The 13005-nt window shown below is 26.4% G+C and overlaps 3 protein-coding genes across 8 annotated transcripts; 2 read left to right on the top strand and 1 right to left on the bottom strand.

Annotated features, from left to right (window-relative positions):
* Positions 1-23: 23 nt before the first annotated feature.
* On the top strand, positions 24-1435 carry LOC113789653 (protein-lysine N-methyltransferase EEF2KMT-like). Its single transcript, XM_027339223.2, has 2 exons — positions 24-236; positions 293-1435. Exons 1-2 carry the CDS (start codon positions 24-26, stop codon positions 1433-1435), a joined length of 1356 nt encoding a protein of 451 aa, XP_027195024.2.
* Positions 1436-1809: 374 nt separating this feature from the next.
* On the top strand, positions 1810-3113 carry LOC113789654 (uncharacterized). Its single transcript, XM_027339224.2, has 2 exons — positions 1810-2492; positions 2562-3113. Exons 1-2 carry the CDS (start codon positions 1811-1813, stop codon positions 2882-2884), a joined length of 1005 nt encoding a protein of 334 aa, XP_027195025.2. The 5' UTR covers position 1810; the 3' UTR covers positions 2885-3113.
* Positions 2828-12038, bottom strand: LOC113789737 (uncharacterized). 6 transcript variants are annotated; one of them, XM_075820047.1, is made up of 5 exons: positions 11882-12037; positions 9536-11803; positions 8994-9147; positions 5197-6294; positions 2828-5121 (listed from the first exon to the last, which is right to left on the bottom strand). In XM_075820047.1, the coding sequence occupies exons 4-5, from the start codon at positions 6260-6262 to the stop codon at positions 3593-3595; spliced, it is 2595 nt and encodes an 864-aa protein (XP_075676162.1). In that variant the 5' UTR covers positions 6263-6294; positions 8994-9147; positions 9536-11803; positions 11882-12037; the 3' UTR covers positions 2828-3592. The 6 variants fall into 6 exon arrangements, with proteins under 6 accessions (XP_075676162.1, XP_075676164.1, XP_027195114.2 ...); XM_075820049.1 differs by having other exon boundaries at positions 11381-11803; XM_027339313.2 differs by lacking the exon at positions 8994-9147 and having other exon boundaries at positions 11882-12038.
* Between the last annotated feature and the right edge of the window lie 967 nt (positions 12039-13005).

Here is a 13005-nt window from a genome sequence, read left to right as displayed (position 1 = left end):
TCGACATTGGTCTTATCTGTTGAATGAACAAAAACTTGTTTGGACTCGATTTTCCTGAAACATTTATTTCCGTCACAAGATGGCAGCTGATGAGGATAATCCAAGAACAGATGTTGTTGTTTCATTTTATCTTCCATGGAAGATCAAAAAAAAATTTCATGATGAATTATAATTTTAAATTTGTTGAATTTTTATTTTTACAACAAACTCGTCTCAATGTATTAATACCGTTTATCGTGAGTATATTCATTCAAATTTTTCATTAATATAAAAGAATTGTGTGATTGTTTAGCGTATCCTAATAAAATGGCGAATACATAAAATTGTCACTGATGATAATGAAGATGGAATCAAAAAAATACGATGCCTAAATGATATGCAAAAAGAGCTGCTTTCTTTCACCATACTGAACAAACGACTTGAAAAATATCCATTGCCATTGAATTATCTACGACAATTTCTAAAACAATTAATCCGAATTTTCGAACAAATTTTCGATGCTGATTGCCTTGTGGATGAAATCTATCCATTATATGCTGATTTGATAAGTATTAAAACACAACAAATCAATCGGTCATATTATCAAGATCGAAATGAAAATGATGGCGATCTTTTGGATCGTTTATGTCGATTATTTGAACATGATGAAAACATTGGTTTCGTTACACATGTATTCGATACATTTCGTTTGTCGATAATTGAGACTAATAAAATAGTTACTTCTGGTACAACTGGTCTTCGAACATGGCCAGCAGCTATTCATCTATTAAATTATCTTAGAAAGCCGGAAAATTATAAAAACATTCAATGGGAACGACCAAATGATTGGAATAATGTTGTTGAATTAGGTTCAGGGTCTGGATTATTGGGCGTTGGCCTAATCAATTCTGGTTTCATCAAAAATGGACATTATATTTTCACTGATCATAGTCAGGCTGTTTTGAAACACATAGAATTGAATTTATTTATTAATAATATTAATCAGTATAGAAACAATAATTTCAAAGTAGTTATACAAAAACTTGATTGGACAGATTATGAATTTTTTGATTTTTCTGCTTCCATTAGTGATCTAATAATTGCTTCTGATGTAATATATGACCCAAATTTTATTGAACCATTTGTACGAACATTGAGAACAATGTTCAATGTTTATAAAAATGCCGATTCATTGCGTCGTAATCCTGATTGCATCATTTGCTGTGCTATACGTAACCCAAAATTATTAAATATTTTTCAACAAAAATTAGAACAATGTAGTCTAGAGTGGCAACAATTAGATCGTATTGAACGACCGCTTTGGGTTAATAGGATACAGAAACATGTTGATAATCTTTCGAATGAAATTGTTATTGATGAAAATTTTGATTCCATATTTAAAACACATGATGATAATATTCCTTCGATCGTATTTCAGATACGAGATAAAAGCTGACCGAAAAATTCTTGTTGTTGTTTGATGATTTATCAATATCAAATATTGAAGAAAAAAAAATATTCACCGCATGAACAAATTCGGACATCAGTATATTCATTTTAAACATGGTCATTTTGTTGTCCTAATTTGATCACACGTCCACCATTTGTAATATAGAGCATGACTTGAAAATATTATATTCGAATAAACTATCTGAAAAAGTGGTTGAGAGAACCAAACAAACAACCAACCATTCATCTTTTTAATTCGCCATTATAAACAGTAGACATTTTTTTTTGTCCACTCAAGAATTTTTATATTTTTCTATCGGCTTTCACATTGGCAATCTTTGATTTGTTTATTTTCCAGCATAATAATAATCTTATATGAAAAATGGGCATCAATTTATTTATATTGATGATAATGATCATCATTTATTTGTCCATTTTCAAATGTACGATAGCTGCCGTTCATCAATTGCATCAACAATCACAACAATCGAAAAAAATTAATCACCGTGATGATGATGGTCTATTGGTTTCATCATCATTGCTACATAAACCACTTTCGTTTGCATCTACATTTAATGAAGATTCTGTTTTATCCGGATTATTTAAACGACATAAGAATGCCATTATGAATCGAAATCATGCATTAATTTCAATTTCACATCCACATTATTCACTATATTTTCAACCATATCCAAGCTATATGCCTCAAACTGATTTGCTCATGAATTCATTGATGCCAATCAATCCGTTGTTATCGGTTATGCCGGAATATAGTATTGTTCCACCGATAACGACATCACAATTATTGCCATTATCGATGCGAAATTATTTTCAACATGGCCAAACGTTAGCTCATCAATCGCCAATAATTATTCCAAATAGTGCTGCTGCTGCTGCAGATAGTTCAATATATAAAAATATTGCCAATTCTCCAATTACCAATCAATTTAATGGTGATGATCAATCCTTACAGAATGCTATCAATCAATATCGTCATCAAAATCATAATAATAAGCATAAAATCCAAATTGGACAAAAATTTTCACAATCAATCTATGCGAATAGTAAGTTTATTATTTTTTTAAAGTAATTTGTTCATGTAGTAATTATCAAAAAAAAAAATTTTCATAAAGGCCATAATTTACGTTATGAAAATCCTCAAATAAAAGGTAAACCAACAGCAGATGGCAGTGGAAGTCGAACATCAGGAATTTTAAAATCGGAACAAAATAAAAATTCTCATCATTATCGATTACCGGCACGTTTATCATCAATCGCTAAAAATCCTTATTATGGTGTTCTTAATGATGATGATGATGATCACGAAAATAAAGTTCATAAAAAAATTACAGCTAATAATGTGAATGAAAATAAAAGAAAATCATCATTATCATCATCATCATCATATATGGATGATGTTGTTGATGATTCCAAAGAGGAGAAAGGCTTTTTCTGATCATATTTTCTAGCATTTTAAAAATCAATCATTTTATTTCTGTTTTATTATTATCATTATTATTCATCATAATTAAAAATTTTATTATAATTATCATCATTATCATCGCCATCATCATATTTACATTCACAAAAAAAACATTCTACAATTCTTTAAAATTGACAAAAAAAATCGATACAGATAATGATTGATTGGAAATAAATATTTTTCAATTTGAATGAAAAAAAAATCAAAACTAAACCTGTATGATGAAAAAATGAAGGAAAAAAAATTCTTGGCTACAGAATCAAAAATCATCATCAGTTACAGTGTTGTTGTTGTATACAATGATAATATCAAATACAAATGAATAAAATGTTCATTTTGAAACATTACAAATTATTATGTAAATTTATTAATTGAAACAAAAAAAAAGAAACGAAAAAATCAATCATTTTAAGTGAAAATTAAATAAACAAAAAAAACAACATGAAAAAATATTTTGTAAAAAAATAATAATTTCGCAATGGAAAATACAATTTGTATTCGTGTGGGTGTTGTTTTTTCCTTTTGCTTTGCTTTTGAATCAATAATTTTAGTTGGACTAGAAAAAAAAAATATTTTGAAATTATAGGAATCCAGTGTTAATAAAATTGTTTCAATATTGAATTGATAATTTTTTCTGAGAAAAAAAAAGGGAAAAATATCGGTCATTATTGAATTCATAAATTATTGATTAGTTATGATTTCATGATAAACTTTGTGATTATCATTATTATTATTTGATTGATTAATTGTTGATGAATTTTGATTGTCGACAATTTGATTACAATAATTATCAAGATTATTATCCGCCAATAAATCTTTATTTGATTGTGATTGTTTCATTAGTAATTCTTTTTTGGCTGCAGCCAATTGATGTTCAATACGACGTTTCTGTTCTTGCATTACTTCCTGATTCAAATAACTAACCGATTTTGGTCGTCTTCCAACCTGACCACGACGCATATAGAATGTAAAATTGAATTTTGATTCAGGAAAATCTTTACGATGTACTTTGAGATGTTTATTAAGATGATCACTACGGCTAAATCGTTTATGACATATTGGACATTCATATGGTTTATCATTTGTATGTGATCGCCTATGACGAGATAATTCATCTGAACGTGAAAATTTCCAACTACATTCAGGCCAATCACATGCGAATGGTTTTTCTCCCGTATGGCGACGAAGATGTGCTTTCAAATGTGATGATTTTGAATAGATTTTACCACAGCCATCATATGTGCATACAAATTGCTTATCATTCGTCATATTATTTATCGATTGTTGATTCAATGATTTGGTTGGAATAGGTTCAACGTTGTATGATTGTTCATTTGTTTCGGATAAATTATTGTTAGCATTTATTATTGTGGCTGTTGTTGTTGATGTTAACTTTTGTTTTTTGTTCACTTTATTGTTATTTGTTTTTTTCTCATTACTTTTATTATTCATATTTTTCGGTGGTCGACCAATTTTCTTCGGTGTTTTTATTGCTGTTTTTTGAATGGCGATTTTTTGTTCCTGTTCAATCAAATTTGATTCATTAAGCTTAGATGGCGCTAAAGATACTGTTGAATTAAAAAATTCTTCACAAATTTGAATCTGTGATAAATTATTATTATTATTATTATTATTATAACATGAAGATTCTGTTGCTTTTGATGATGATGATGGTGATGGCGTTGATGATAATGAATTTGTTATGTTATCTACATTACCGATGTTACATTGATTAATCGAATCAATCATTTTAGGTTGAATTAAGTGATAATCATTTCGATTATTATAATAATAATTGTTCGTATGATAGGTACTTGTATCGCTTAAAAATGGATCATATTGATTATAATGATGATGATCTTTATTCGAATTATAAAATCGATCGAATGTAGATATATTTGTAGAATGATTGAAAATTCCCAATGGATGATTATGATGTTTATGATTATTATCATATGGTGAATATGATGGAGAAATAGAATCTGTTAATGTTGTTGTTGTTGATGAATTCATTGATATTTCTGTATCGCTGCCGATTCCTGAATCATTCATCATTAATGATGTCGTCGTCGATATGTTGAATGACGACGATGATGATGACGACGAGGAAGACGATGATGATGATGAAGAAGATGATGATGATGATGATGATGATAGTATTGATGGACTAGATTTATTTGATTCAGTTATTATTGATTCATACTGATGATCTATATTTTTGTGAAGAAAAAAAATTTATTATCGTTATTCGATTTTTTTCAATGGTGATTTGAATGATATCTTACCCGTATTATTACTATGATAATTATTGTCATTATTTTCAATTGAAAATTCTTCTGACGATGAATTTCTATTTATTTCATAATCAATATTATTCAATTGTGAAGAATTATGATACTGATTTTCATGATTATGATGATGATGATCTGGTGAAAATCCTAAATCATTTATCAAATCTAATTCTTGATTAAAATCTGGCCAATTTGCTGATAAATCATCAAAAACCATCATTGTTGGATCAGCCGGAAATGATGATATTGGCCATAAATTATTTAGACAATATGAATTATCATTCAATGATTGTTTATCATCACAATTATTTATTAATAATATTGATTGATTAATTGATGCAGAATTTGTTGATGATTCATTTTCGTTTGTCATCATCAATGAATTATCATTGATAACGATATCTGTTTCGATCATGCTTATCTTATCATCTGGAATGTCCATTGTTTCTGTTGCTGTTGTAACCGGTTGTTTTTGTTGCATTTCAACAATTTCCGTAATCAAACCGGATGATGATAATGATGATGGCAGTAAAAATTGTTGCGGCTTCGGTTGTGTTGTTGATAAGGACGATGATGATGATGATGATGATGACAAATTTTGATTATTGGTCATTTGTTCAAGTTGTTGTTGTTGATCAAAAAATCGATCATAATCATCGAATAAAATTGACGATGTAAGCAACGATAATGATGATGATGATGATGGTGATGATGATAATGAGAATATTGAATCATCAATATAAGAAAAATCGTTTGTTCCAAATATCGATTGATCGAAGACAAGTGCCGGCGATGATGTCCGAGAATTTGGCTTCTGTTGTTGTTGTTGTTGTTGCTGTTGTTGATGATATAATTGTTTAGATTTGTCGATCGATGTTATTGCTATTGATTCAAACGGCGACAATGATGATGATCCAAAATTTTCGGTTGATAATTTTCTATCATGATTTATTGACAAAATACAATTATCAACATTATCATCATAATAATGATGATGATTTTCATCTTCGAATAAAGTATCGGAAATTCTTGATGATTGAACATTTTCCCAATGATTCATGTTTTACGAAAGAAAAAAAAACTTTTATGGACCTTTAACAGAAAAAAAAAGAGGAGAAGAAGACAATAATTAAATTGATCGATATAAAAAATAAAAAATTTTTTAAATAAAAATTTAATTTAATCGCCATAAATAAAATGTTAGAAACTGGATGAAAATGTATGGCTTTTTAAATGATTTCATTTTATCCTGATCTGTCTTTTTTTTCTAATATCGATTTACCTATGTGTGTGTGTGTGTGTGTTTGTGTTTACATTTATCTTTATGTGTGTGTGTGTGTTTGTAACATTTCAATGAAAATTATGATTGTTTTTTTTCAGTTTATCTATTTTGACAATTGTCATCATTAAATTTTTTTTTCTTTTCTTTGTTATAATTTTGATATGATGATAAAATATAGCTAGAATAAATAAATAAAAGACAAAAAAAAATCTGATGATGATAAATTAATTGTGATGTGATTGTGAAACCATACATATATCATCATACATATTATACGACAATGATGATTCTGGTTCATTGGATGATGATGATGATATGTATTTGTCAATGTTTTTTTTTGTTTTGTTTTGTTTCAATTATCTCATTAATCAGTAACATTAATTAGACTGTATTTCATCTGTACGTTTTGTTTTTAACAAACACAATGAACACTTTTACTAAATAGGAGAAAAAAAAATCTGAAACCAAAATTAATTATGACACACAATGACAATTCTTTGAAATTCCATGGTCAAAATCTTCATGTTGGTCTTTTTTTGTCGTTGTTGTCGTTGCTGTGATCATTCATAATCAGCATGTTCTGATTATATATAAAATATAACACAGAAAAAAGAAAGAAAGAAAAACCCATTGATTAGATTTTTGGGTATATCTATCTAACTAACTAACAAAAAAATATATTTTATCAATGCTTTATTTAGAGAATTATTAAATCATGGCCATAGATATATGTTTATTGTTCTGATACAAAAAAAAAATAAAATAAAATGAAATTATTGTGATTTTTTTCACTGATAATATTCATATTCGATATTGATTGATTGATTGATTGATTGATTAAATCAAATCATCAATTTTATATCAATGAATGATATTCGATATAATGAAGCAAACAATTGATCACAATACAAATGTAATATATTGATTTATCAGAAAAAAATAATAAAACAATGATGATGATCTTGTCATTGTTGAATATGCAATTGTAATATTTGGGTGCTTCAAAATTAGTACGAAGGCACAAACAAACAGTATAAAAAAACATGTACATTTGTAACTAAAATCCAATTTCCGATCAAAATATCAGAATTATGTAGAAAACAATGACAATTATTTACAAAATAGTAAACAAATTGAAAAGAATTTGAAGAAATAAAAAAGAAATATTATTTCAAAATTAGAATCGATTTTCTTACATTATCATCGTCATCAACAACATTCATCTATTTAGTATATTGAAAAAAATTGAACAATTTATCAAATCTAATCTAATAATTTTATACCAAACACACACACACACACACACATTCAGATGCAAACATTTTTTCCATAATATTCAATATTAAGTAAGAGAAAAAAACAAAAAAAAACAGCAAAATAGAATAAAGAAGAAGAATATTCTACATTAATGAATACTAGTCATATCTTAACATCTTGTTGATCTTATTATTATTCTATGTCATCATCATCATCATCATCATCCGCATCATTGCCTGGTTTTTGGTTATTTATATACAATTTTTCTTCTTCTTTATAATTCCTTTTTTATTCACTACAATTTGGTCACCATTATCATCATCATCATCATCATCATCAATTGTGTTCCAAATTTTTTTCCGGAGTCTTTTTTTCTTTCTTGAGGATATTAATCAAATTGTTGATGTTGTTCTCGTTATTATTGTTGTTGTTGTTGATGATGAACTATACATTGCTTAGAATCACTCACACAAACACATCCATTATATTACTATTAAATACTGACAATGATGATACTAACATTGTAGTTCTGGCTTGAGAAATTTTTTTTCTTCTTCATTGCTTTCTATTCATTTCATTTCATTTTTTTTTTTGATCTTGGAACACTTGAATCTTTTCATCTTTTTTTTCTCACTATTCTATGGTTTATTCTTTCTTTCTATTCTTGTACTTTTTTTTTGTATATATGGAAAAAAAATCAATTATGGTTCATATAATGGTTGTGTAGATTGTTCCGTTATCTATCATCATTATCAATGTGATTGTCATAGTATTTGGTCAACAATTCTATTACTATCATCATCATCATCATTGCCGACACAATTGAAATCCAATAATAATGATGTTGATAATGATAATGATATTGTTAGTATCCACTCTTTCTTTCTTTTTTTTTAAATTGAAAAATTTAATTATCCATACAAATCCAAGCCATTTACTTATTTGCAAATAACAATGATATTGATAATGATATGATATGATGACGCACACACACACACGCACATATCGCATATTGTTAAATTTTTCAAATCATTGTATAATTCACATACATTTTATATGAAAATAAGAATAATTTTTGAGAATAATCATCTAATTTTCAAAAAAAACTCAATGAAAGAATGAAAGGTGAAGAAACAAAGCTCTAATTGAATTTATTTACTTAAAAATTTGTTTTGTTTTTTTTTATTTTCTTGGTCATTGGACTTAAAATTGATAATTATTATTGCAATCTAATTGATTGATTAGAGCTTACCTTTTTTTTCTGTTGTTGTTGTTGTTGTAGATTTATGTGATTTCACCAAAAATTTGTTTCGTTAAAATGACAATTTTTTAAATTAACAAACAAACAAACAAACAAACAAAAAATCTTCCAGAAAAAAAATAAGAAAAAAAATTTAATTTTCTTCCTGTATTGCCGTAAAAATGAAATTTAGAAAAATAAATATCAATTAGAATTTTGTATTACACAATTGCATACACACACACAAACAAACAAAATAATGATAATAAACAAAGAAGAATCGAAATTGAAAATAAATTATGAAATAACTAAATGGAAACAATTTTTTTTTGAAAATCAAACTCTATTTTTATATTGAATCAGACGATCATTTTTTTTGGTTTGTTCTTTTGAATTGATCAAAGAATGAATCACATCATCATCAACAACAACAACAAAAACTATTAATGTAAAATTGATTATATTCGTGACGAGGGATTGCCAAACACCGAAAAAAAATAATAATATTCAAATGTAAAATGAATGAATCAGAAAAAAAATATATAACAACTCACTGATCCATCGTCGATCATCATCATCATCATCACTTGATGATACAAAATACAATTTGTTTTTGTTTTCTTTTTTTTTAATTTCAATGTCTGGAAGTCATCTAGTAAATCTTGTTGTTTGATTTTTTCATTTCATTTTCTTTTTAATATATATAAAAATCAACATTTTTCACACATTATTTAGGATGACATTTTTTTTCGTTGTTGACAACTTAAGATATGAATCAGAATGGCCAAAGGCCATATTAATGGCCACACACACACACACACACAACTAGATCAACAGAAAAACCCAAAAAAAAAATCATTAAACTATCAATAATATTGTTCATTTAATAATTTTTCGAAATGAAAATCCAAAAAACAACAACAACAACAACAACGATAAACGATTTGATCTTTATGATGAATGAATTTTGTGACATCAGTACCACCATGATGATGATGTTGATGATGATGATGATAAAACATGATGATGAAATTCATTAATGAAAATAAAAAAATGTGTAAAATGTCAAAACATCAAATATTCAAAATGATTGCAAACAACATTGACATTTGTAAATAAAATTAATGTTTCATTTATTTTGTTGGATTCATTTGGTTAGTATATAATATAAATGATTGATTCTTGATTCGATGATAACCGGCTTGATCTTATTATTATTTTCTGCTAAAAAAAATCCAAAAGTTTTTTTCGCACATAATAATGGATATTGATGACAACTGAACAAAAACACCAAAGTCAAAAAAAAACTGAAAGTTAAATCAAACTTGATTGAATAAACATATTATTTAAACGAATGTGAGAGGAAAAAGCAAAACAAAAAAAAACACTTTCTCTCTGCATACCATGTGCGTTTTTCATCTCTAATGTTGAATCACGGATTTCAAAATTAAAGTAATGATAATCACAAATTCAACCAGAAAACAAAAACAAAAACAAAAACAAAATAAAGAAAACAAGAAAAATATTTGTTGATAAAATGTCGTACTGATCAAAATCAAAGTTATTTGGTTTACTTATTTATTTTAGTAAATATACACACATTTTTTTCATCGAAAAAAAACATAAATAAAAAATGTCATTTCCGATTGATGTCAAAATAAGATCATTGAAAAAAAAATAATGACCAGAAACAAAAACAAAACAAAAAATAACATGACAAATCGACGAAGAAAACCAAAGCAAAGAATGAGAGAGAGAGAGAGAGAGAGAGAGAGAGAGAAAAAAAAAATGGTTGTTTGATTGAAACCACAACAACCATCATCATCATCATCACCAACATTGACATGAGATTCTTTTAGGATACAATCAATTGGTTGATGACAATCTCTCTCATGATCTCATGGATAGAAAAAAAAACACAAATTCGAAAACTATGTACTTGTAAGTTTTGAAGAAAATCATTAAAAAGTTATTATTATAGAAACAAATTCGATATTTTCATATTTTGTCGTTGTTGTTGTTGTTGTATTTGATGATGAAAATCAGTAATTACAATGAATGTAGTATATAATGATGATATTTTTTATTTTTATTTTTGAAAATAACCAATAATTAACCGGCAAAGTTTATGGTTTTCAAGATTTGATTATATTTAGTAGTAGTAGTAGTAGTAGAAAAGATTGTAATAGTTGTAATAGAAATATAATTGGTTGATAATATTGTAGTACAAGAAGTTTTTCTTTAATTATCGGTGATGATGATGTTGATTATGGTGACATGAATGATGGATCCGGTTATCATTTTTGTTCTGTTCTGTTCTGTTTGTTTGTTTGTTCTCTTTATTAAATTACAATATAGAGAAAAGAGAAAAAAGCAAAGAAGAAACAAAAGAAACATACACGTTATTAATGTAGATGAATGATCCAAATATTTGATGATGATGATGATGATGATAAAAATTTTCAAAAATAAAAATATTTAGTATGATTCATTCAACAAATATCCATCATCAATAAATGTCCAAATATTTTTGTCACTTGATTTGTTCATGTTTAATATATATATAGACAACAGAAAGAAAAAAAAATAACTATTCATCATTGTTTTTTGTTGTTGGTTACTGAAATCCAAAACTATACTTGTTGTTGTTATAAACACACACACACACAAAAACGAAAAACATATACAATCATCAGATAGAATGATTAGTAAATCATATCACAATATCAACAAGTGTTTGGCAGCATGATGATTGACAACGATTATGATGATGATGATGACGATGTATTTCAATGTTGTTGATGATGATGATGATGATCCATCTAACCGAAAAAAAAAAATAACAAAAACAAAAAATTAATGTATAATAATAACGGCCACCGGCTTTTTGTTTCACTTACGATATGTTTCATGTGTATGTGTGTAAATACACACACATAAATGTATGATGTTTTTTTTCCCTTGATTATTTTGATTGGAAAATTATCTTTGTTTTTTGTTTAAATCAAATCAAATCAAATCAATGCTAAAAGAAAAATCATGCTTAATATAAAAATATTTAAGATTTATTTTTTTTGACAAATTTTTTCTCATGTTCAAAACAAGAAATGAAATAAAATTCTTAAATTATGATCTTTTTTTTTAACAATTTCATTTTGTTTCTCATCAATTTATTTTGGTTGAATGGTATATAAAAAACATTACTACAACTTTTCTTTTCTTTAATAACTCAATATACTGGATGAAAACTATTATTATTATCATCAATTTTAGATATATTTAATCATATAATCATATAAACTATATCGTTTCTATTATTATCAACAGTTTTTTTTCCAGACTAATTTTAATGTGTAACAATTTGATGATCTCTTTATACTTTCATTGACTGACTCACTCATAATAAAGATACGCTATTCGACCTTAAACAAATTTGATTGCTAGCAACAATTTTACTTAAAAAACATTCTAAGAAATATAATATTGAAAAAAAAAGAAACAGAACAAACATCATCAACAACAAAAATAACCAATAAATATTTTGTCTAGGTCCAAAAGGTCAGAATTAAATGGAATAATTATTAAAATTTGTGATTATCTCTTTTCTTTTGGAAAAAAATATATCGATTTAGATGTATTCATTGATAATAATTGGGGAAAAATATTTTTTAAAATGACAATCAATCAATCAATCAATCAATCAATTCAAAGAATCCTTATGAATGAAAAAAAAGCCTTGAATTTTTTAAAATTAAATTATCAATTGTTTTCATTCACATTGTATATATAATGAAAATAATGAAAATTATTGATAATTTTTTTTTTATTTTCTTTCGCATTGAAAATCCATAAAAAAAATGATATCCCGATTCATTACGTTCATTATTTTCGAAAAAAACATTTTCTCTTCTTATCAGTCAAAAGAAAAAAAATTGTGATGTGTGTATTTATACGATGTAATATTATCCGCAAATAATACAAAATGAAAATGTTGATTATCAAAATCATTTATGATGTGCAATCA

This window comes from Dermatophagoides pteronyssinus, unplaced genomic scaffold (genome assembly GCF_027571235.1).
Source record: "Dermatophagoides pteronyssinus isolate colony J.1.1.1.1 unplaced genomic scaffold, Derpt_VIB-CSIC_2022.12 sq0005, whole genome shotgun sequence".
In the NCBI taxonomy this organism is placed as follows: domain Eukaryota; kingdom Metazoa; phylum Arthropoda; class Arachnida; order Sarcoptiformes; family Pyroglyphidae; genus Dermatophagoides; species Dermatophagoides pteronyssinus.
Note: the sequence above shows the minus strand (reverse complement) of the source record. Positions and strands in the feature narration are given on the sequence as shown.

What these genes read in the sequence shown, in the direction of transcription:
- LOC113789653 (XM_027339223.2), top strand. Translation starts at nt 24, where the DNA reads ATGAACAAAAACTTGTTTGGACTCGATTTTCCTGAAACATTTATTTCC. An exon ending in ATGTATTAATACCGTTTATC is followed by an intron (nt 237 to 292) that starts GTGAGTATATTC and finishes GTGATTGTTTAG; the next exon opens with CGTATCCTAATAAAATGGCG.
- LOC113789654 (XM_027339224.2), top strand. Translation starts at nt 1,811, where the DNA reads ATGGGCATCAATTTATTTATATTGATGATAATGATCATCATTTATTTG. An exon ending in ACAATCAATCTATGCGAATA is followed by an intron (nt 2,493 to 2,561) that starts GTAAGTTTATTA and finishes ATTTTCATAAAG; the next exon opens with GCCATAATTTACGTTATGAA.
- LOC113789737 (XM_027339313.2), bottom strand. Translation starts at nt 6,262, where the DNA reads ATGAATCATTGGGAAAATGTTCAATCATCAAGAATTTCCGATACTTTA. An exon ending in TTATCATAGTAATAATACGG is followed by an intron (nt 5,122 to 5,196) that starts GTAAGATATCAT and finishes ACAAAAATATAG; the next exon opens with ATCATCAGTATGAATCAATA.